Consider the following 22,195-nt stretch of genomic DNA (forward strand, 5'->3'; position numbering starts at 1 on the left):
TTAAGGGGTCTGAGGTCAGCTGTGATGGTCACAGGAACCTAATAAAAGGCTGGAGATTCTAAGCTTATACACAGGCAGAGGGAGACATGGGAAGGAAGTTCTTTTTTGTACAAACCATGGGATCAGCTGTGACATGTAGGAGGTGACATGAACCCTGGGAACACTCTCTGTTGGGTACAGTGGGAGAGACATACTCCAAGAGGGCATAGCACATCATAGGTGTTTAGAAATCAAGAGACCAAGAAACAAGTAGGCAGTGATGAGGACCCCAAAGCTGCTACAAAAGGAAGAAAGGTTTTGTTGGAGAATGACTACAGTCAACTCCCAAGAAATTCTGGAAAGACTTCAAGGGGTATGATGGTCTTGTCTAGGTCAACTCTTCTTGTGCTCAAGGTCCTCCTCCTAGTTGCCTAATCCTCCAATATTTTTAATAAAACATGGGCAAGAGACCTGTTAAACAAAAGGGAACTTCAACAAACAGCTTTCATCCCAGTGGCCTGAGGTATGAGGGACATTTATGAATTGAAACTACCTTGTTTGGATTCTGGTTCACCTATTTATGCCTTTTCTTCCATGATTGTCCCTTTCTGATCTTAGTTTATCCTCAATAACCTGTTTTAAGGTAAAAGTTGGCCTCTAGTCTTCACCACTTTCACTTTCTGTGTTCCAGGTCTAAAGCTAACTTGCTTTGAAATTGGTCTATGCATTTGCCTCTGGGCACCATGTTAACCTTGCCTGTCAAACTGGGATGTGAGCTGCTCCCATTGCCACTGTGTTTCATCTGAAAGGGCCATGCGATTTCTTCTTTGATAGAAGAGTGATGTAGACAGGGTTCTTTTTGTTGTTTGTTCTTTGAGATGGGGCTGATGCAATCCAGGTTGGCTTCTGTGGTGAGTGGTTTGAGTGAGAATGGCCTCCATGGGCTCCTACATTTGAATCCATGGTCCCCAGTTGCTGGAACTGTTTGGGTTAGGGTTAGGAGGTGTGGCTTTGTTGGAGGAGGTGTGTCACTGGGGCATGTTTTGAGGTGTCAAAAGACCCCTGCCATTTCCAGTGTGCCCTTTCTGCCTCCTACTTGCATAATAAGCTCTTAGCTGGTCCCATAGCCATGCCTTTGATTTGCCATCATATATTCTAACCCTCTGAAACCATAAACCCAAATTAAACACTTTCTTTTATAAGTTGCCTTGGTCGTAGTACTGAGTCTTAACAATAGAAAAGTAACCAAGATCTCCTCTAACTAGTTATGTGCCCAAGGATGAGCTTCAACCTCTGTTTCTCCTGCCTCTTCCACATGCTAGGATTACACGAGTGCGCTGCCTCACCTGTGCTAGAGATCATGCAGTGCTGAAGATCAAACCCAGGGATGTACAGTGTTAGTCAAGCACTGCACCAACTGAGCCAGGTCCCCAGCCCTAGACATGTCTTATCAATTCACATTTCTGTGCAATCTGGAAAGCGAATTTCCAACACCGTGCCATTCCAGGAACAGGGCCAGAAGATTCTCTCTTTTGAAATAGATCAGTTTTCTTCTGAGAGCAAGTCAATCATCAGTTTTAAAGAGGGCATCTCAAAACGTCTAAAGAGTGGTCTCTTTTGTTTAGTATTTTGTTTTTTGAGACAAGGTCTTACATAACCTAAGCTAGCTTCCACGTGTAGCACAGGTTGGCCTTGAACTCTTTATCCTCCTCCCTCCACCACCCAAGTGTTAGCATTATAAGCATGCACTACCGCCTCCAGCTTAGAAAGTGGTCTTGATAAAGAAGAGATCATAGGGCTAGTGAGATGGCCCAGCAGGTTAAGGCACTTGACACCAAGCCTAGTAAGCCAAACTCAACTTCCAGAACCCAAGTTATAACACTTGCAAGTTGTCATCTAATTTCCACATGTGTACAATGCTGTTCTCTCCTTCCCCCTCCCTCCCCGCTCTCATACACACACCTTCATAAAGAGTTCGAATGAATACTACAGTTATAAGGTGTAGTAAACAAACCATGAATCTGGGTTAGGCGAGCAAAGCCACCCAAACTGAAAGGCTAAGTATTTCCTATCTAGGAATGCACATATGGGGTCTTAACCCCATATAAAAAACTACAACTGAAAGTGCCCGAGACTGAGTCAGATGTAACAGATTGTAGCCGAAATGGGATTTCATGTCTATTTCCAGCACAAAAATCCATATTTCACCCCCCTCAAAAATAACAAGAGCATAGACAAGCATAGCCTCTTGTGACACAGGTGAAGCCTGACCATTGCAAGCAGCAGGACCTGGGGCCATGCTTCTTAAACAGCCAGGATATTATTCTGGTGGAGAGAGCTGGCTGGAGACAGAGTTGACAGGCCTCTTTAACAAGCCCCAGAAAGAATATGAAATCATTGTGTTTAGCCAGCGCCAAGCAAACCTGAAAGACGATGGATCGAAGGGAATCCTTGTCCCAACCCTGTCAACAGCTGTGACTGCAGAAGTGGGACAGTAAATGGAAAGTGACTAGAGCTCAGAAAGCAAGGCAGATCCTGGGCAGCTAAACAATGCTGACACTGCACAGGAAGCCAGGTCCTTAGATGGAGTCCAGAGCTCTAATGTTCTGCGACCCACAACATATGCAGTCCCGAAGGGTCACTTCAGCACAGTGTTTCAATGTAAAATGACACATGTCACTGCAGTCTAGAGATCTTATGGGGGAGGTTGGGCTCATCTGCTTCCCAGCAAGAGTACCAGAACAGCTAGAGATAAATAGAAGTTAATCAAAGCAGAAAGTGATGGAGATGGAAAAAAGGCCTAATTCTGCCAGGCCTGTTTTGCTGAGTAAAGACAACAGCTTTCTGGACCATATGACTTCAGCATAAGAAATTAAATGATAGCATGATTTCCCAAAGCAGTTAACATCAGGAGTGCTCCCAACAGCCTTAAAGGGACAAACAGTAATCATCTGATACATCGCAATTGTATGGATTCTTATTTTGCAACACTAATTATGGATATAAGCTGCTTACTGGAGCTTCAACCTAGGAACCTATCACCAACCTCCACTCCTTGGTGTGAAAATTAAGGTCTCAAAGTTAAAGCTCATCTTTAAGAAAAGAAAAGAAAAAACAGGAAAGAAAGCAAAATAGTGAGTACATCAGTTTTGCTCATGGATATTTATCTCTCAATGTTTAGGTATTCACCAAAGACACATACAGGAATGCTCAGAGCAGAATAAAGGTGCATACTACCATGCCTATTCTGAACTGTAGGAGTGAACCCACAAAGCTATCCACCACAAAGCTATCCGTCCATGAGGGCGGGGACAAGTAAACTGACACAGGTAGATATAAAAGGAAGTGAAAGGAAAAGGAACCTCCCTTTTCTCCTGGAAGCCAGCCACGCTTCTAACTCCTGGTTTGTGCGACTCTCTCTCTCTCTCTCTCTCTCTCTCTCTCTCTCTCTCTCTGGTAAATAAATATATTGTTTTCCTATAGCATTGACTATCATCCATATCTGGTGTCAGAAGTGGGATTCTCTCTCTCTCTCTCTCTCTCTCTCTCTCTCTCTTTTGCATGCATGCATGTGCACACATGTGTACACACACACACTAAATTCTAATATAATAATTTCTTTTTAAAATATGTTCATAACAGCATTATTTCTAATGGCCACTAATTAGGAGCCAGCTAAAGACCCATGAACAGGCAACAGGCAACTTGGAAGTACAGGGCTTGCAGAGCCTGAATTAGCCCCAGGCTCCATGCCCAGCACTGAAAAGAAAAGTAAATAAAAGTTAGCACTATAACATACCTTCACAGTCAAAGCAGCTTATAATCTAATCGGCTACAATCAAATTAAATTACCTAGGAATCCTTCACTGTGAACAGGTACTAGCAGACGCTAGTGTCTTTTGAATTATTTAATAATCAAGGACAGGTTTTAAATATTTTTCCTCCAGATGGCATTGTGTTTGTGTCCAAAGTGATACCCATCTGATAGACTGAAGGACAAGGCCACTGTTCAAATCCACTATCTCTGGGGTGGCACACTCCTCCTTGGTCACCAGTAGCTCCTATAGGGGACCTTTGCTACCAATCCCGCTCACGTCAAGGAACAGCTGGCAAAACACATGGCTCTCAACCTGCATCCGAACCTCCACTGGACACTCTGGGAGAGAAAGGGCCAAGCCTGGTTTTCATGCAATTCCCAGAGAATATGTGGTTCATTATTTTTCTCTCTGTAAGCAGCTGGGTCTCCCTGAAATTTGAGTCTGTAATAACTGCTGTAATTATTATTTTAATACAAATCAGCAACTGATCAAAATATTACAATGTGTATGTTACTTCTCTTTTCCACTGTGGAAGGAGGGTACCTGCCACTCAGCCTGCCCAACACAGTGAAAATGGGGGTCAGAGCCTCTCAGCACAGAGGACTTCCAGGTCTGAACGAGTCTGAACCCTCCCTTTAGCAATAGTAAGTCACACTATGATTTTGCATCCTGGCTTGATCTTGGTACTGGGTCTCAGGAGTTCCATCCACAAAATGGGCAAATGGGACCAACTTCCTGGTAGAGTGATTTTTTGCAGAATGTCTCAGAGTAAGTGCTTCGTTACTATCATCTACCAGAGATGTTGGTAAAGAGTCTCCAGTACAAGCATGAGGACTATGCCAAATAAAACCTGAGTGTGTCAGAGTGCGTCTGCAATCCCCATGCTGGGTAGAGGATGACAGGTGGATCCCAGGACCTTGCTCCAGCCAGACTACTAAATTAGAAAACTCCAGATTCAATTAGAGAATGATAGGACTCACCCAACATCGACCTATGACCTCTACCCACACCCAAACACAAACACATGTGCACCCCCCACACATACACCCCTTTCTATGGAGCCCAGAATTTTGACATACAGACTCCCAGGTCACACTGCCTGAGTCAAAATTCCAGTGCCATTGTCTTTATAGCTTGGGGGCATTCTTGAGAAAATAAAGATCAGGGAATAAAGTAAATAGGAGCCTGCATGGCACCCACTTGGTAAGTCTGTTGTAAATGACTGAGTGGGATAATCCCTGAGATTTTTTGCTTAGCATGATACAAGCTGGCACCTAACAGATAACCATACTGTTAGCATGTTATTTTGAGAATTAACTCAAATCCTGTTCAATGGCCCTCAAAAGCCCATCCATTGAAGGTGTGGTCCCAAGCTGGTGGCTCAGCTGAGGGGATGGAGCCTTTAGGAAACTAGGCCTCACTGCAGCAAGCCAGGGGACCATCAGCCAAACCTTTCTGTTCCCTGGCTACTCTGAGGTGGGCAGCTCCCTCCACCACACTTTCCCACCTGCCTCATCACAGGCTCAATGTCACCTAGAAAGCCAGGGGGAAAACTTTGGAACCCTTGAGCCAGAGTCAATCTCCCTAGTCTTCCAGTAGTCAATCATGGGTATTTCACCACAGCAAAGGGAAGTTGACTCACACAAACCCCAACAGTGGTGACACAGAGAAGCAGGGTGGCCCTGGGGCATGTTGGAAGTCCCTGCAGAAAGGAAAGTCTCACCTTCCTCCTTTACACTGTCCCCTTTCCTGAAACAAAGGCCAGAGTCCAACAGTAGCAGACACTCGTAAATTTGGATTTGAAATCAGTGATTTGGCTATCAATTTGATGTTTAAAAATGGCTTTCTTCCTTCACTGGAAAGAGAAAGAAGAGAAGGAGGAGAGATGGAGGAGGAAGCCAATCAGCTGCGGTGTTTCTCTTACCCACAAAGAGCCAGGTTTGCTTCTGGCTTCCCCACTATTTTCCTGTGTCCACTGAGCATTATCTCCCCTGATCACCCCAGACAGAGAACTGACTTCCTTACTGCTGATGACAGTTAGGAACCTTCCCAAAGCCCCACCTGCTGCAAGCTTTCTGACCTGGGAAGAGTTAATAACAGAAACCAGGCCTGCCTGAAAAACACTGATGTTTGCTGAAACCCCTTTCTTGAGTAGTCCCCCACCCTCCTCAAACTGTCTTTTCTTTGCCTTCTACATGAGAAGCCATGAGATGCTAGGAGAGACCCAGGTGAGGGAGCAGCTTACAACAGAACCAGAGCCAAGTCACCTACAAGCCAAAGGGGTTCTCTGTGTCTTTGAAACCAGCTGTCCCTTCCCAGCCAGAGATAAAAGACTGCATGAATGAGATGCAATGAATAGGCTTTTATTTCATACTGAACATCTGCAAAGTCTAGTCCTCCATGAAAAAATAAAAAAACAAACAGAAACAGCCAAAAGTCTGGCAAAGGTAGAAAAAAGAAAGAGAAAAAGAAAAAGAAAAAAAGAAAAAGATTTTCCATTACATCTCTAATCAGTAAACTTGTATTTCACCAATAAAGATGAAAATATAAAGAGTAGCAGCTACATCCCCCCCCCAAAAAAGGGCACTTAATGAGGCAACCTCCATATTTCTTGATTCATCTAAGCTGGTTTTAATACTATCCTTAAATAATGCACACAGAGCTCTCCATTACAAAAGCTTTTGTTTATTTTATGAACACCAATATGGTTGAGCGCTGAGGCTTTGTGAAATGATCTCACTGTCCTAGAGCTCTAGGCTTCCCCACTCCCCACCTCCCTCTTCATGGGATGATTAGGTGTCCTCATCGTCCTCAGAGTGGCTGCTGACATCTGACATCTGTGTGGTGGTTCTGTTACCCTAGTTCTGAATTGCAGAGTCTTGGTTCTGAGTTAAGTTAATGCAGACATTTACCAGTCTGTCTGGGGACCTATTCATCACAGCTAATTTCATGTTCAATACAAAGTGGACCAGAGTACATTGATTCAACAGGAGGCAGAAATCCCACAGACTCACCAGAAGGGCTGGGAACAAAGTCTCGGACTCCTGGGAGTCCTCCACAGAGGTCTATGAAGAAGCAACACCACAGCCACCAAAATCATCCAGAGGGCCTAGGGCACTCCTTTCCAACAAACAGGCCCAGAGTATAGTCAGTCCCTGCCAGTGTCTGCCTTAAACCTTTTCCACTTGGACTTCAGAAGAAAACAATACAGCTATGTATTCATTATGTGTGTGCATGGTCATGTACATGTGTGTGTGTGTGTGTGTGTGTGTGTGTGTGTGTGTGTAAGAGAACAACTCCAGGTGTTGTTCCTCAGGCAACATGACTTTTGAAACAGTCTCTTGCTGGCCTGAGTTCACCTAATATGGCTGGCTGGCCAGTAAGCCCCAGGGATTCAACTGTCTCTGCCTCGCCAGCATGGAGATTACAACACACACTACTACACCTGTCATTTGCTTATTTGTTTTGTTTTTAATGTGGACTCTGGGAATCAAATTCAGGTCCTCATGCTTGTGTGACAAACACTTTAAAGACTGAGCCATCCCACCGCCTCAGTATAGCTGTCATCAGAACAGCCAACAATTTTCCAAGTGGTTAATAGGACATTTACAAAAGTCATTCCCCAAACCCAGTTGGAATCCAGTTAGGACTGCGGTTGGCACAGTGAAATTGATAGTCAGGTAAGTCACATCTTCCTACTTACCTACCATGTTATTCACATGCAAAGCCACAAGAGCCTTGAGGCAGACATTTAAAGAAGCACAAAGCTATTTGTAGCATTTTTAAATGTGCTCCCCAAGAAGTGGGAGAGGGGTGCACCAGCAATGCCACAGGTGCTGCTTCTTAGTCTGGATGTGGGTGTCTTGGGTGTGCTTAGTTAGTGACCACTTATCAAACTGTACATAGAGAAAGCACGGAGAGAGAGACAGGGGGAGAGGGAAAGATAAAGAGAACAGAGAGCAGTTAAGTGAACATAAAATTCAAGAACTGCAGAACTTTTATACAGACATGAATAGACACAGCCCTTTGGAGGTAGCTATGATAGCATTAAAGTTTTTTTCTTTTTTTCTGTACTAGTAAGGGAAGTCAGGGTCTTGCACATCCTCAGCTATGTTCCCAGTCCCCAAAAATGTCTGTGTGGGAGCTGTTAACCCTCCTGAGATCACTGGTGAATTGACATCTGTGTCTGCAGCTTATTTGGGATTCCTGCAGTCAGTTTGGAACTCCTCTAGCAAAAATCATTCTTCCAAAATATATCCTCACCCTGAAGTGAGTGACATACACACCAAAAATAAAATGAGCAGAATCAAACCGCCCCACCCTAACCTCAGCCCCCCTCCAGAGAGGGTATCTTGCTTTTCCCAACACCGCAATGGTTGCCTTTACTCTTCAATACCTTAATTTTTTATTTCATTATGATTATTCTGCTTGTGTATCCTCCTGTGTCCCAATCGTAGCCAGGAGAAAGCAGAGACTCAGCTACACCTCCCACATTTTACACAGAGCCTGACACATAGGAGGCCCCCAAACAAGGAATCAATGTGGGTGGCTTGTGAATGCATGGATCCTCCAGGGAGTTTTCATTCATTCACAAATTCATTCAATCATTCAATCAATCATCATGGAGGATTATGGATAAAAGCTCTCCCTCCCCCACTCTGAGATAGGAACCCCAGCATCCATCTCTATGTGGCTTTCTGAGAGACACAACACTTGCTTCTCCATTTATCAGATTTAATCTCTGTGACCCATGGAGAGAGTTGGGTTTACACGAGTTATCAGAGGAAGGTCCAAAATGACTCACAGTGTTGAAAGTCGGACATTGTTGATAGAGTTGGGACCCAAGCCAAGAGAATCCAGAATGTTCCACTGGTTTACCTGCCTTTTTCCATTGTTCAATAACTTCCAACTTCCCAGTGCCAACCATTGTAGTGTAAGGGCATGTGGAACACATAGGTGGGAGGGGGTAGACGATTCTAGATGTCCTGCTGCTCACAAAGTGGAAAGCTCACCAAAATGCAGATGGCAGGATTCTATTTTCATCAGTGAGGTTTGCCTTCTGAATCGTCTGGTGTTTGAGAGAATTTACATACTCTGGGGCTCCACTATTTCTATCACGCCAAGGGTAGGCAAAAACAGTCCAGGTGATGACTGACAGGTCTGATAGATGACTTTCAGCCATCCACAATGTTCACAAATGCCTTGCAAACATGTAGCAAACTCAACAGATCAGAGGAATTGCTTAGTAAATGAGGTTTTTAATAGGATCTTGGAAGAGGGCTCTAAGAATTGGAGGGTTCAGGGTATGATCATTTCTAGTTTGGTCTTTCATATCAAACAAAATGTGACACTAGACTGTCTTCCCTTGTAACTTTAAAAAATTACAATTTTTTTTAAATTACAGACTCACGGCACTTACTACATAGGCAGAGATTTGTAATCCTATAAAAGGATGGATGAAAAGACAGAGAGAAGAGTAGATGGATGGATCCTTCATACATGTATATATGAATTAATGATGGATAGACAGAAAGAATATATATCCATGCATGTGTGAAGAGGGTGCATGAGTAGAGGATGGATGAATGGGGAGTGGATAGATAGGTGGATGGATGGATGGATGGATGGATGGATGGATGGATGGATAGATGGATAGATGGATGGTGCACAAATTGATGCATGTATCAAGGCAAAACAGATATCAATGATGGGCTAGAGTTACCTCTCAGCACCAAGGCCCATAAGGTTGTATCAAGGCCACAGAGTTTCAAACAAAGAAACTGAGCCACAAATAAGTAAAGACAAGTCAGAGTCTGGCCTCTATCATAAATGGCACAGAATCTGCGCTGGCCACACTTACTAATCTACATGCTCAGTTTTTCAGGTATAATGTTGGGGAGCTTAGACCTATTAGTGGAACAGATCAGCCCTCAGGTCAGGAGATTCTGAAATGGCAGGAGACTCAAAGGCTTCTAGGGCCTTTGATGACTTGCATTTTCCCAGAGAATACCTCTCTCTTATTTGAAAGAGGTCATTCCTCATCCAAGCCCAGCAGAGAAGAATTTGCTGTTGTTAGGCTGCTTATGATTGTGACTCTAACCCTTGCCTACTACACTCATCATCCAGGAGGGCTTGGAGCACTGGATGGATGCATTGAGGTATTTGTGAATATATGGATGATCAGATGGATGGGTAGATGAATGATAGATGAATAGATGCATGTAAGTATACATAAATAGATGGGAGGAAAGTGGGGCTTATGACGAAAGATTCACCAGGTGAACTCAAAAAAGACTCAGACACAGTCTTTGTAGTTACCACCCTTCAACTCCTAGTTTGGACTCTTCTCGTGGATTTACCTTTCATCCAACTCATTGTACAAACTTATTATTTCTAACCAGTAAAAATCAGAGATGAGATACCAGCCTTCACTTGTAGGCTGGTGTAAAAGATTCAGTAGTAGAACTATCTAGTTAATCCACAATGTATGGTACAAGATAAATAGTCAAGAATACAAGTTACCCTCCTTATTATCATTATCTCCATCATTATCACAGTTGCCATGTGAGCATGTCTAGGGTAAGGAACCTCACTTAAACTTCAGCCACAAGCAGACACAGATAGGTCTTAGCACATTGCTTCATTAGAATCCCCTGACCCATTAGCCTGCATTAGGTGCCCAGATAAGCCAGGGTCACCTGACTGGGGCAAGCCAGATCTCAGTAGGAACAAATCCACTTCATTACTTTCAAGAAGCCTGGGTGGATGGGGATACACCCTCAAAAGAATTATTGGAGAATGAGTTCCCACCTTTCCTCATCTGCTCAGGAGTCTGGGTTTCCGGCTCTGATACTGATGACACTACTCTCCCTCCCCCAAGCTATGGTGACAACCATCTACTTCCCACCACTGTCTTGTATAACTCTGAGGCTAATGGTAGAAGGATGGGCTAGCCACGAGGCTCATAGGGGCAGAGCCTGGGAAGTTTCCACAGGCAAACAAATAGTGCCTGTTGCAAGAGGAAGGAAGTACCCACATGGACTGCATGTTCACAGAGATAACTCTTGCTGCAATGACCCAGGCCCTGGGCTTCTCCAGAGATAACTATTGGGTGGTTTAACTGAAAAGCAGAGTGGCAGGAACAGCACTGAGGATCCTTTCCTAGAAACCTTACATAACACCCTCCTGTCCCTAGGCCCTCAGCCCTGAATCCAGGACTCCTTCCCTGGGCAAGACTCAGCAGGCCATAGTCAATACTCTGTAGTATGTTTCACTAGAGGTCACACTTCTCTCTTCCTTTTCTGAAGCTATATAAAATCTTGTCTTCAAATAGGATGCACAACAAAGGAAACAACATAACAGAGACTAGGATGAACAAGTCTACATACCCAAAATGGGACTTGGAGACTGTGCCTCACAATTATCATACTTAATTGTTCTCAAGAATTTTGTTAAAAGAGCAGGAATAGTTTTTGGTGCTCTTGTTACCCAAACAACAAGGGGTGCCACATGGTATAAGGGATATATAATTTATATGTACATGTTTTTGATTATAGAAACCTTTGTGTGTGTGTGTGTGCGTGTGTGTGTGTGTAAGGACCTACTGTATGCAACTAAGTTTAAAACACTAAAACAAAATCTTGGCTTTGGGGTTTGGCATCTTGTTGGAATCAGTGGAGTTCTGAAGTGTTAAGGTCAGATGACAACATTTGCAAAACCTTAGACAAAGAGCATGCAGTAGACTATTCAGTGTGGACTGTGTAGGTTCAAATCCCAGTTCTGCTGCTTACAACTGTGTTATTCACATCATTCTCAGGGATCTGGTGCTTCACAAGAAACTGACATTTTAGGAATCTATTAAACTGGACTGAGGACTTTCAAGAAGTATATAGTTGCAGGAAAGGGTTTTGCAAAGCTACACAGACAAGGAGTTCAGAACCCTGGGCAGCCCTTGGCAAAAAGCAGCCTAGGATTGCTCCCAATTTCTCATCTTGGAAGTAATGAGCACAGCAACAGTCATGTCCCACCTGCTAGGGGATGGGGGTGAGGGTCCAGTGACACAGTGACATGATGTCTGCAGAGCCCTGTTTATGCCTGCACTATAGTAATCATAAGACCAACAATTCCTAGTTGGGCACCCCTGATTTCAACTTTGTATGAGATAAGTAAGAGAACACCTTGCTTCCTGGAGTGGAGGTGTAAACAATGAGTAGATGGAGAGAGAGACTGATACAAAGACGGGCAGAGACATAGGGACATACATACATGCATAGACAAATAGGCAAGCAGGCAGTCACACACACACACACACACACACACACACACACACACACACACACACGGCAGGGATTTGGTGGGGATAAATTTAATCGATGTAAAACACCAAGAGAATGTCTGGCACACAGTCAATGCTCAATAAATGTTACTCTTCTTTCTACCTCATTCTATCCTGTGCCAAGGCTGGCCCAAACCAAAGGACCCTGAGGCATTCTACTGCAGAATTTTGATCAAACTCTATGGTGTGGAGCAAACTAAGTAACTCTGAAAAAGCAAATGTTCATTCCAAACACTCTTGGATTTCCTTCTGAGAGACCAGCTGACACTGAAGTGTCAGTCTGGGCCCAGAACACATTAGTTCTCATGAATCAGACCTTTCTTCCTCTTCATCCCACGTTACAGAGTAACTGAGAAAGACCTGCCTAGACCATGGAGACAAGACAGTGCAAAGCTGGGATCTGACGCTCTGTACATCAGAAAGTGCCCTATTGATTCTTACTTTTGTATTGGGTCTGTCACATGCTCCAGGCATGATGGAACACATCTATAATGCCAACACTGAGGAGGTGGTGAGAGACAGGTCCTTGGAGTCTATTGGTGAGCCAGCCTGGTGGAATCAATGAGCTTCAGCTTCAATGAGAGACCTGTTTCTCTTCTGCCTCTTTAAACTGGGTTTTGCCTAATGGTGGTGGTGCATGCCTTTAATTCCAGTACTCAGGAGGCAGGTGAATCTGTGATGCCAGCCTGGTCTACATCACTAGTTCTAGACATCTAGGGCTATTACACAGAGAAACCCTGTCTTGAACTGCCCCCCCAAAAAGGGTTTGTCACAAGTGGTGTTTGCTACTTATTCATTTTGTTTTCCTTAAAGTTGTGCTAGGCAATCATTAGAAATGTGGGAGAGACAGCTCAGCAGTTAAACACATTGGTTGCTCTTCCTAAGGTCCTTAGTTGAATTCCCAGCACCCACATGCAGCTCAAAGCCATCTATAATTGTAGATTCATGTGGTTTGATGCCCTCTTCTGTTGTGCAGATGCAACTGCAGACAAAATACTTACATCTTTTTTAAAAGAAAGAAATGCAGAGACGAGGGCTGAGCTGGGTGATTACTCAGTTTGTAATACTTACAGTAAGTACAAACATGAGTTGGATCTCCAGCATCCTAGTAAAAAGCCAGGCTTGGTGGGATACATCTACAATGCCAGTACTGAAAGGTGGTGATAGGCAGGTACTTGTAGCCCATTGGTGAGTCAGCCTAGTGGAATCAGTGATCGGGTTCAGTGAGAGACTTTGTTTCAAAACGTAAGCTTCCCAATGATGGAGAAAGCTTCCCAATATTGACCTTTGGCCTCTACACACATGCACACATACATACGCAACCAGATGCACATGTCCACACACCCACAGGAACATGTATGCATACATAAATACGTACACACACACACACACACACACACGTGTGTGTGTGTGTGCTCGAGCACATGCGCATGTACACACACAAAGATGCAGGGAGGAGAGAATGAAAATGGAGGGATTGTAAAGGGCGGAGGAACCCCGCCCTGCACAGTTGGTATATTGATGGGGAAATCTTGGAGTCTCTGCACATAGATTTACAACCCCTCTCATTATAGGCAGTTCAGAGAGGACAGGTAGACTACAGAGGTAGGCTTAAGGATACTTTAAATCCTAAGACACACACACACACACACACACACCATCACACAATCAACTTCCTACACTAACTCAACTCACTAGTGATTTTTTTTCCTATTAAGAACACGGATCAAAGTTAAACAATTCCCAGAAAATAAAAATTTTAAGCCTCAATTGGCCTCCTGTTAGATAATTAGCAAGCATTCCACCATCTAATCTTCTAAAGGATTTAAAAAATAAATGAATGGATAGACTACAGAGAATGCTTGGAGTGTGTAAAAAATGGAAGGAAAGTAACTACATACATGTATATATACTCATGAAATGCCCTACTACTACATGCTCTGAAATCCAAATTTCCCAAACATAGCCATGACATCATGAGTGGAAAATTCTAAACCTGCTTCATATGGCAGGTCACAGTTAAAATGCAGACACAAATAACGTGCAAAATTACCTTTAGGTCATGTACATAAGGTGTATATATAGCATCAAAATGAATTGTTCAAGCCATGCATGATTGCTAATAGCTGTAATCCCAGGAGGGTCATGATTTTGACACCAGCCTGGGCTACAGAGTAAGACAAGAAGAATGAGGAGGATGTGGTAGAAAAGAAGGAAAAGAAGGAGATGAAGGAGGAGAAGGAGGAAGAAGAGGAGAAAGAAAGAAAAAAGAGAGATAAAGAAGATAATTTTGTTTACTTTTTTGTGTGTTTAATCTTGGGTCCCACCCTTTACCATACCTTGCTATTTATATGCTAATATTTCAAAATGTCTTTCAAAATCCAAATACTTCATTAAAAGTATTTCAGATAACGGATACACAGCTTGTATTTATTATATTATTATTAAATTATATGACTACTTCTGTGTCTATGTATCTATTTTATTTAGCATTTCCAGTGTATGGTCCGGCAGATGGCAATATCTGCAGCAAGATAAATATCATTCAGGGATGCACACCTCTGTACACAAGATAAATATCGTTCAGGGATGCACACCTCTGTACACAAGATAAATATCGTTCAGGGATGCACACCTCTGTACACAAAGCATAATGCCTTGCTCAGACGAAATATTTCCCTAGAAGTATAGAGGAAACAAGTCAGCCATCAACCCCTCTCTGTTCTCTCCTCTGCAAACATCTGGATAGAAAGAAAAGCTTTGCCTCCAACGCCACTGGAATCATCTTCCAAAGTCACTGCTAAGGTCTGAAAGAATCCTGAGTTATCTGAGTAATGTGAAGAATGAGGAACCTCTGTGGAAAATCAGCATTTCAAAGGGGTCAGATTGTACAGAAACCTCATTCTACTGTAAGTGTGTAGCAGGCACAAACAATACAAAACTAGATTTCTTAAAGGACACTTAGTAAGTAACAGTATATCTCAGGGCACAAGTGCTAAATGCTGGGACTATGAAGACTGGCAAGGGGGAGAAAATAAAGGTATGACATTAACAGGCACAGCCTTCATTTCCCCCCAAATCCATTCAAGACCTTCTGCTGGTGGATCTTTTTGACAGTCCCCTCATCCTTCCTACTTTACCTCATCCACAGCTCAGTACTCTCTGTTTTATATTCCTGGAGTACAGAAAAGTCCATGTCTTACTGAGATCCAGAGAAAACGCCCCACTACAGAACTCAGCTGTAATCCGCATCAAGCTAATATATGAGTTCAAAGAAGCCAGCCGAGTGGAAGAGGGGGTGCTAGGAAACCTTTGCAGGCATGCCCATCTCACCGCTATTCTCACCAGAGGGCACACACCTTCACTCTGCCTGCATACAAACCTGGGGGCTCCTCCCTCCCTTCTTAAGTGCCCCCAATGCCCAGGCACAGGTGCAAGCTCTGTATCCAGACACTGTTCTCCAAACATGTTCAGAAGCTGGGAGGGGGGAAAGCAGCCAGGGGGAGCAGGCAGGTCTGGATTAGGGAATACCTTAGCCAAAACAGCTACTTGACACCCTTTGCCACCCACCCAGGCCAAGACTCTCCACCCTACCCTGCTCCAGTTGCCACGAAGTGGAGCACAGAGATGAGCATCATTGTCCAAGCATATGCTTCTGTGGTATTTGCAGAAGCCATCTGGAAAAAGTGTGTGTGTGTGTGTGTGTGTGTGTGTGTGTGTGTGTGTGTGTGTGTGTGTGCAAGAATGCTCTCGAGGGTGTGTGTGCTGCTCATGCACGAATACGCGTGAACAAGTGTGTGTCTCACTACTGAATGCCCCTCTGAATCCCTCCGCAGTATCAGGCAGTCTGGCAGTCCAGGCAAGGTCCAGAAATGAACGGCATGTTGAAAGGAGCCTCTGTGGTTGTTGAGAGTCTGTGGCTCTCTCTGCCTGCATCCGAAGCTCCAGCTCTGGTGGACTTTGGGAACAGCCTGCCCCCTTCTGGTCTCCTTGAGCTCCATGAAAGGGCAGGGGTTGGGGTGGGCACAGCTTGAGGAGGATAGACCCCTAGCTCTAGCCATCCTATGCACAATGCAGCCCCTGGAGATGAATGTGAGATGGGGGATGAGAGGAGAGAGACAAGCATATGATAAAACTCAAGTCCAGGAGCAGCAACAAGACCGAACGGTTGACAACTACCAGGAACAGAAAAGCGAAAGAAAAACGAGCAAAATGCATGTGTGTCTACATAGGAAGGTAAAGAAATGGAGACTTTGGAAGGATGCAGGTGGGAGGATGTACAGATGAAAGCAAGATTGCAGACAAGCCCAGGAACTCTGCTGCTAGAACTGGGAATCCGAAGACACACCCGCCTTTCCGATTCCAGACTTGATGTGACTGGGCTAGGACAAGAGGGAATACTACGCCTAACTGAATACTCATGGAGGGGTTGTGAATTGCTTTAGAACATCGGGGAGGTATGAAGAAATCCGCAGTTTGTTTCTTTTCTTCCCTTCTTGCTTATCTCAACAGGTGGTCTATGTACCCTGAAAGCACCACCTGAACCCCATTTGCAGAAGGTACAGTGAGTCCCATAGTCTCCTCCCAACCCTGCCTGCTTCCACGCTGGGCTAGCGGTACATGCTCTTAGTCCCTCTCTCATTCCAGTAGGTCTCTAATTCCAGAAAGAATAGTGTTTCAGCCAGAACACACTATCAGCTCCAGGCATACGATCAGCTCCAGGCATACGATCAGCTCCAGGAGTTCAAAAGGCAGTGAATGCCTGCCTCCCCCCTTGGGTACAAACAAGAAGGACTTGGGGACATTGAGTTGTCATCCACAAGGATCACTCCACTCTGCACCACAGGTGAGGACAAGACCTCCCTGGTACCTACACAGCAGCCAAATGTGATCAGATCGAGTCCCGAGACTGCTTCAGTCTACAGGCGCAAATAGCTACACTCGGGCAACAAGGGTCAGGGCAACCCCAAGGAACTTAAGCACATCAGAAAGCACTCCTGACAGTCAGTGTCAAGGAAGCCTTCACCAAAGGCTGCCAGAGTGACAAGCAATAACAAGGACCTTTCTCTTCCTAGGATCCTAGAAACACTCCCCTGGAGGCTACTGCCCTTCAGATGCTAGGCAATTCTCTGCAGGGAACTGGGATGATGGACAGTCACATGGCATCTCAGACAGACAGACACTCATCCCACGCAGAGAAGAGCCCCTGTCCCATAGTTAGGGACTCAGATCACTTGCCCTCCGAGTTCAGAAAAAGGTGGAACAGATACCCTCAAGGGAGTTGAGGACAGGGGAGGAAGATAGGCTGGTGCCCTGCCTAGGCAACCAGGTGCCCCTAGAACTGTGGGAGACAGTTTTGGAGCCCTGGCCGTCCACATCGGAAGAAGGCAATGCTCAACCGGAGGTGTAGTGATTGTGTAGCCAGACAAACAGACAGTTAAATGTAACTAGCCACCTATGTTAAGTCAGAGACAGTCAGCTGGGACCAAGGGGCAGTGCCCTGAAGCTGCGGATCCCGGAGAAGTCAGGGAGGACAGGAGATGGCAAGGTTAGGGACTGAGGAAGGTGGAGACAGGAGCAGCAGACACCCAGAAGGGAAAACAGGACTCAAAGTCAGATCAGGCACTCATAACCCAGTGTTGATTTGGGTACTAGGGACATGGTGGAGGACTTACGACACTCATACCATTTCCCTTCTTAGCCTACAGCAAACAGCTCACACCAGAGAGGCTGCGTGGAGAACCACCACTGAGCAGCGGCTGAGGATCCGGTCACGATCCGATGCACGCACTCCGGTGGCAGTCAAGCTTCAACGCCCCCACCTAGAGAGCAAGTAGGGCACCCAGCAAGAGTGACAAGGAACAGGACCCCCTTGAAAGCGCATCTCCTCTGGAGCTCACTTTCCAGACCCTAAGGGGGCGGTCCTCAGACTCAGCACAGAGCAGCGCAGCTCAGAGCACGACCCTGCAGCTGCCCAGGGCAGCCAGGGCAACCAAGGCGCAGAGTCCCTTCGGATACCCGAACTGGGGTGGCCAGGACTGGTGGGAGGCACAGGTAGGGTCGCCCAGCTGTCTATCTATCCGCGAGGCTCCCGATCCCCTTCTGAAAGGGCACCTTACCCTCGCCCGGGCGGCCAGTGCCCCGCGGCTGCCAGGCTGCTGTGCGCGGGCTCCTCCGGGGCCGCCTCCCCGTGCTCCTCCTCCGCCTGCTCGGCCTCCGGGTCCTCCGCGGGCTGCGGGCGGATGGGCAGCCAGGTCCCTGCGCTCCCGGCGAGGGGCCGCGGGCTGCTGCTGCTGCTGCTCGGCTGCTCCCGCCGCTGTCCCCGCGCGCCGCCGCTCGCCAGCCCCGGAGTCCAGGCTGCTGAAATTCCACACCACCAGCGTCTGCAGCAGCAGCACCATGAGCGCCGCCAGCAGCGCCGAGTGCGAGCGCCGCGCCAGCCTCCGGGCGCACGGCGCCGCCACCATCTTCCGCGGCGGCCCGGGGCGAGCAGGGTGCCGGGACACCCCGGTGCGCGCTCTATCCCGGGGGCTCCGCGCTCCGGCCCCGCCGCCGTCGCCGGGGCTCGCCGCTGCTCCTCCTCCTGCTCCTCTCCTCCACCTCCTCCTCCTCCCTTTCCTCCTCTGCCGCCGCCGCCGCCGCCGCCTCCACCGCCGCGGCGCGGAGTTTTCAGACGGGCAGGGACCCGGACGTCACCAGGAGGAGGGGAAGGCGGGAGGCGGGCGCGGGGAGGCCGCGGAGGGGGCGCGGCGCGCGCGCGCGGGGACACGGCTAGAGGAGGGAGCTAGCCCTGCCCTCCGCGATTCCCCTTCTCTCGGGACAGGGTCCCCACCCCATCCCCAGGGTTCTGAGGTGGCTGTTCCGGGGACCAGGCCTGGGGAAGGGGCCATCAGGGACCCGGGCCTTGAGCAGAGGGCGGGGCCTGGAGGAGGAGCCGAGGACAGCGTGAGGAGGAGAAGGTGAGGGAGGGGGAGGGAGCAAGGGGAGCAGACGGACACCCCCCAAACAGACGTGGGAACAAGGTGGAGTGAGAAAAGGCCGGTGCTCGGGATAGAGATGGGGAAAGTGGGGAACAGACGAGCCAACAGGGCAGATTGGCTTGCCGAGATCAGGCAAACGGAGAGAAGGGTCCTGAGACCCTGTGTTCCATGTGGCAGTAAGCTAGAGGCAGAGTTTCAGGAGGCGCGGAGTTTTCTGTCCCGGTATCTTCGGTTACACTCTGAAAACCTTGGCAGGTGGGGATGGGAGAAAACGTGGGATGTCACAGGTCCGGGCTCTTAGAGCCCGGGATTCCTTGATCACTGAGTGAAACGATAGGGAGGAGGTTCTCAATGACTCTCCGAGGTTAATCAGCACAAGCACTGTGACTTCTGAGTCACCTCCCACCCCAGGGCCAACTAAAAATGCAGGGTTAGATGACTCACTTCTCCGGTCCCCAAGGACTCAAATCCAACATCCACCAAATCCAGTTGGCAAGTGGATGCTTTGATGGCTAAAGGAGTTTCCCAACCCTCCAAGGCCATAAGCTGAAGCTGCATGTCCAAGGCAGTCTCCCTTCTTGCCCTTCTTTCCATCCAGTCATCCTGATGTCTGACTCGCTGGGCTATGTTCAGAGCTGGGTGAGTCCAGCCTTGCTACATCACTTTCCTGTCCTGACTGGTGACCTTGAGCCACCAGGACTGCCCCCTTGACCTTGGCCTGTGCTCTGTCCTCTATCAATGAGAGTCTGGAAGGAATGAGCTCTCTGGACTCAAATTTCACCCATCCCTCTCTGACTCAGTATTGCTGCCATTCCCTTCTGAGTGTCTGCACATGGAGGGGACTGATCTGTCTGTCACTGAGTTGGGAATTTAAAGTGAATTCTTGACCTTTTGTCTCCTGCCTTTTTGAATAGCATCCTGGTTTTTGGAGGGAAGAGAGCAGGTATGGACAGAATCATTCAGACAATGAGGCTAACTAAGGTAAGAAGAACCTTTCTGTCCACTGCACCAGCATACCACATCTGAGCTGTGTCAGATGTGGAGATGTGGGGCCAGGTACAAAGATCCCAAAGTGAGTGAGGATGACTCTTACCTACAGTAAGCTGGAAGGCCAGAGAGCCAAATGGATATATGCAATCTCAAAAGGAAATGTGGTCAGCAACACTACAGAGACTTGAAAGGAGCTGTGTGTTCATGAGAGAGCTTCTGGAACAGCCTTTGTCCTTGGCCTGAAATGCAGTCTAGAGTCACCTTCCAGCTCTGCAGCCAGGTACAGAGGCATTCCCACCTCACCAAGAGTGAGCTCAATAGGAGAGCAGCTCCCTGGCTCACTAGTCTCCTCTTATCTGCTTATCAGTTGGGAATATTTATAGTTTACAAAATAAAACCCCTGGTTTAACACTCTAAAAATAAACCTTACTGGATCATGTAACTAGGTATTTCAGAGGACTGATTCCAGGCATGGCTTGATCCAGCAACCCAGAACTGCTACTGCAGAATTTTCTTTCTCTTTATCCTCTCTGTCTTATATGGGGTGTGTTCACATTGGATTACCACAAGAGGCCTGGCTTCTGTGACGGAGACTAGTTGTAACTTTGGTTCCTTTCTCGTTCAGTATTCTCTTCGAAGACGCAGAGAGATTTTTTTTCATGGATTCATCTATAGGTCCTAAGCCACCCTTAGACCAGTCAGAAAACTCCGGAAATCAGACGTGGAGATGAAGTAACCAGGGTCCCATGATTCACCTCTGGCCTTGGGGCAATGATAGCATCTCTGTAACCACTCAGCTTCTCCATGCGGCTGTAGAAGGGTGGCCGCCGTCTTCTATCCATGCAGGCTCCATCTTTTCCATCACGGTCAAGTCTTCTTCCCTCCCAGGACTTCAGGTTTCTTAGTGTTCGTGAGTTGATTGAAGAGGGGAAACACAGTGTCCAAGTCCTGCACTGGCTGGCCGTGTGGAGTATTCCAGCCCCCACCCCCCCTTTGTTGAGCTCTCCACTGCATTTCGCCTGTAAAGCAACAATGACCTATGTTTCTTCCACATGACACAATTAACTGGAGTCCTCCAGGGCCCAGGCTCTGATTCAGCTCCCGCAGGGCCCCAGTGCTTCAGCACTAAGGTGAAAGATCCTGAACCTAAATCCCTGGAGAAACACAGTTGTTTACTTTGACTCATAAAAAGCTACTCAAGAAAGAGGTTCAGTCGCCCTGGGCAGGTTGGAGATGCTATAAACAACTCACTTGATGGGTTTTGAATGAAAATTTACCTGAGTTGATGTCTGGGATTATTATCTTCTTCTGGCTCCAAGATAACTAGCCCTTCAAACATTTTAGAGTGAGTGGGGACGTGGAGATGCAACAGAAGAATGGACAGGGGGAGCTGGGGTGACTTGGGGTGTCTGAAATGTCCTTCTCAGTGTGGCAGACAGTCAGCTGGGAGATCCTGAAAGTAGGTACCCTAAGTCTGCTGAACCACACCAAGTAAAAGTGGCTTCCTTGCTTTGAGAAAGGCAAGAATTTTCATTTCCCAGTTATTCATAAAGAGGCAGGTGCCTCTGACTGATAGGACAGAGGCCAGAGTCCTGCTTGAGACTCAGCAGTGGCTCCAGCCACTCTATCCAGAGTCATTGGGATTTCCAAAGCTCAGTTTTTCATTCCACAAAGATACATGGGACCCTATTACATGCAGGCATCCTGCTGGGCAAGCGAAATCTGGGGATGATGAAGATTCCCCAAGGAACCTTTCTGTTTAAATATGGTTCCTAAGCTCCCACGCTATGGCTCCCAGGAGTCAGAGCTCTGGAGAAGTTTCACCTGATTTGTGGGATTACCACCACCACCTCAAATGCCAAATCTTATTTCTCCATCACTTTTCAGGATGGAAGGCTGAATTAGTCAGCCAGCATTTTGAGTAACTGGGTGTGCCCAGTCGTAAGCCAGTGATTGCAAAGGAAATGTTCACGACAGTCTTCACCCTCTAGGAACTGTCCAACAGGACACAGGGACATGACAGATAATCGACAGCAATTCCAGGGTCAGTGCACAGAGTGAGGGTGATAGAGGAGAACTAGACTGTCTAGGTC

General features: G+C 46.8%; 1 protein-coding gene across 1 annotated transcript in view; it reads right to left on the bottom strand.

The window, feature by feature from the left end:
* Xylt1 (xylosyltransferase 1) overlaps positions 1-18,724 on the bottom strand; it is a 281,083-nt gene extending 262,359 nt beyond the window's left edge. Inside the window, exon 1 of the mRNA XM_005075629.4 lies at positions 18,252-18,724. Coding sequence (XP_005075686.1) covers positions 18,252-18,599 — 348 coding nt within the window. The 5' untranslated portion in view covers positions 18,600-18,724. The remainder of the gene's footprint in view (positions 1-18,251) is intronic.
* Between the last annotated feature and the right edge of the window lie 3,471 nt (positions 18,725-22,195).

The sequence above is a fragment of the Mesocricetus auratus genome, unplaced genomic scaffold (genome assembly GCF_017639785.1).
Source record: "Mesocricetus auratus isolate SY011 unplaced genomic scaffold, BCM_Maur_2.0 Super-Scaffold_4256, whole genome shotgun sequence".
Lineage (NCBI taxonomy): Eukaryota > Metazoa > Chordata > Mammalia > Rodentia > Cricetidae > Mesocricetus > Mesocricetus auratus.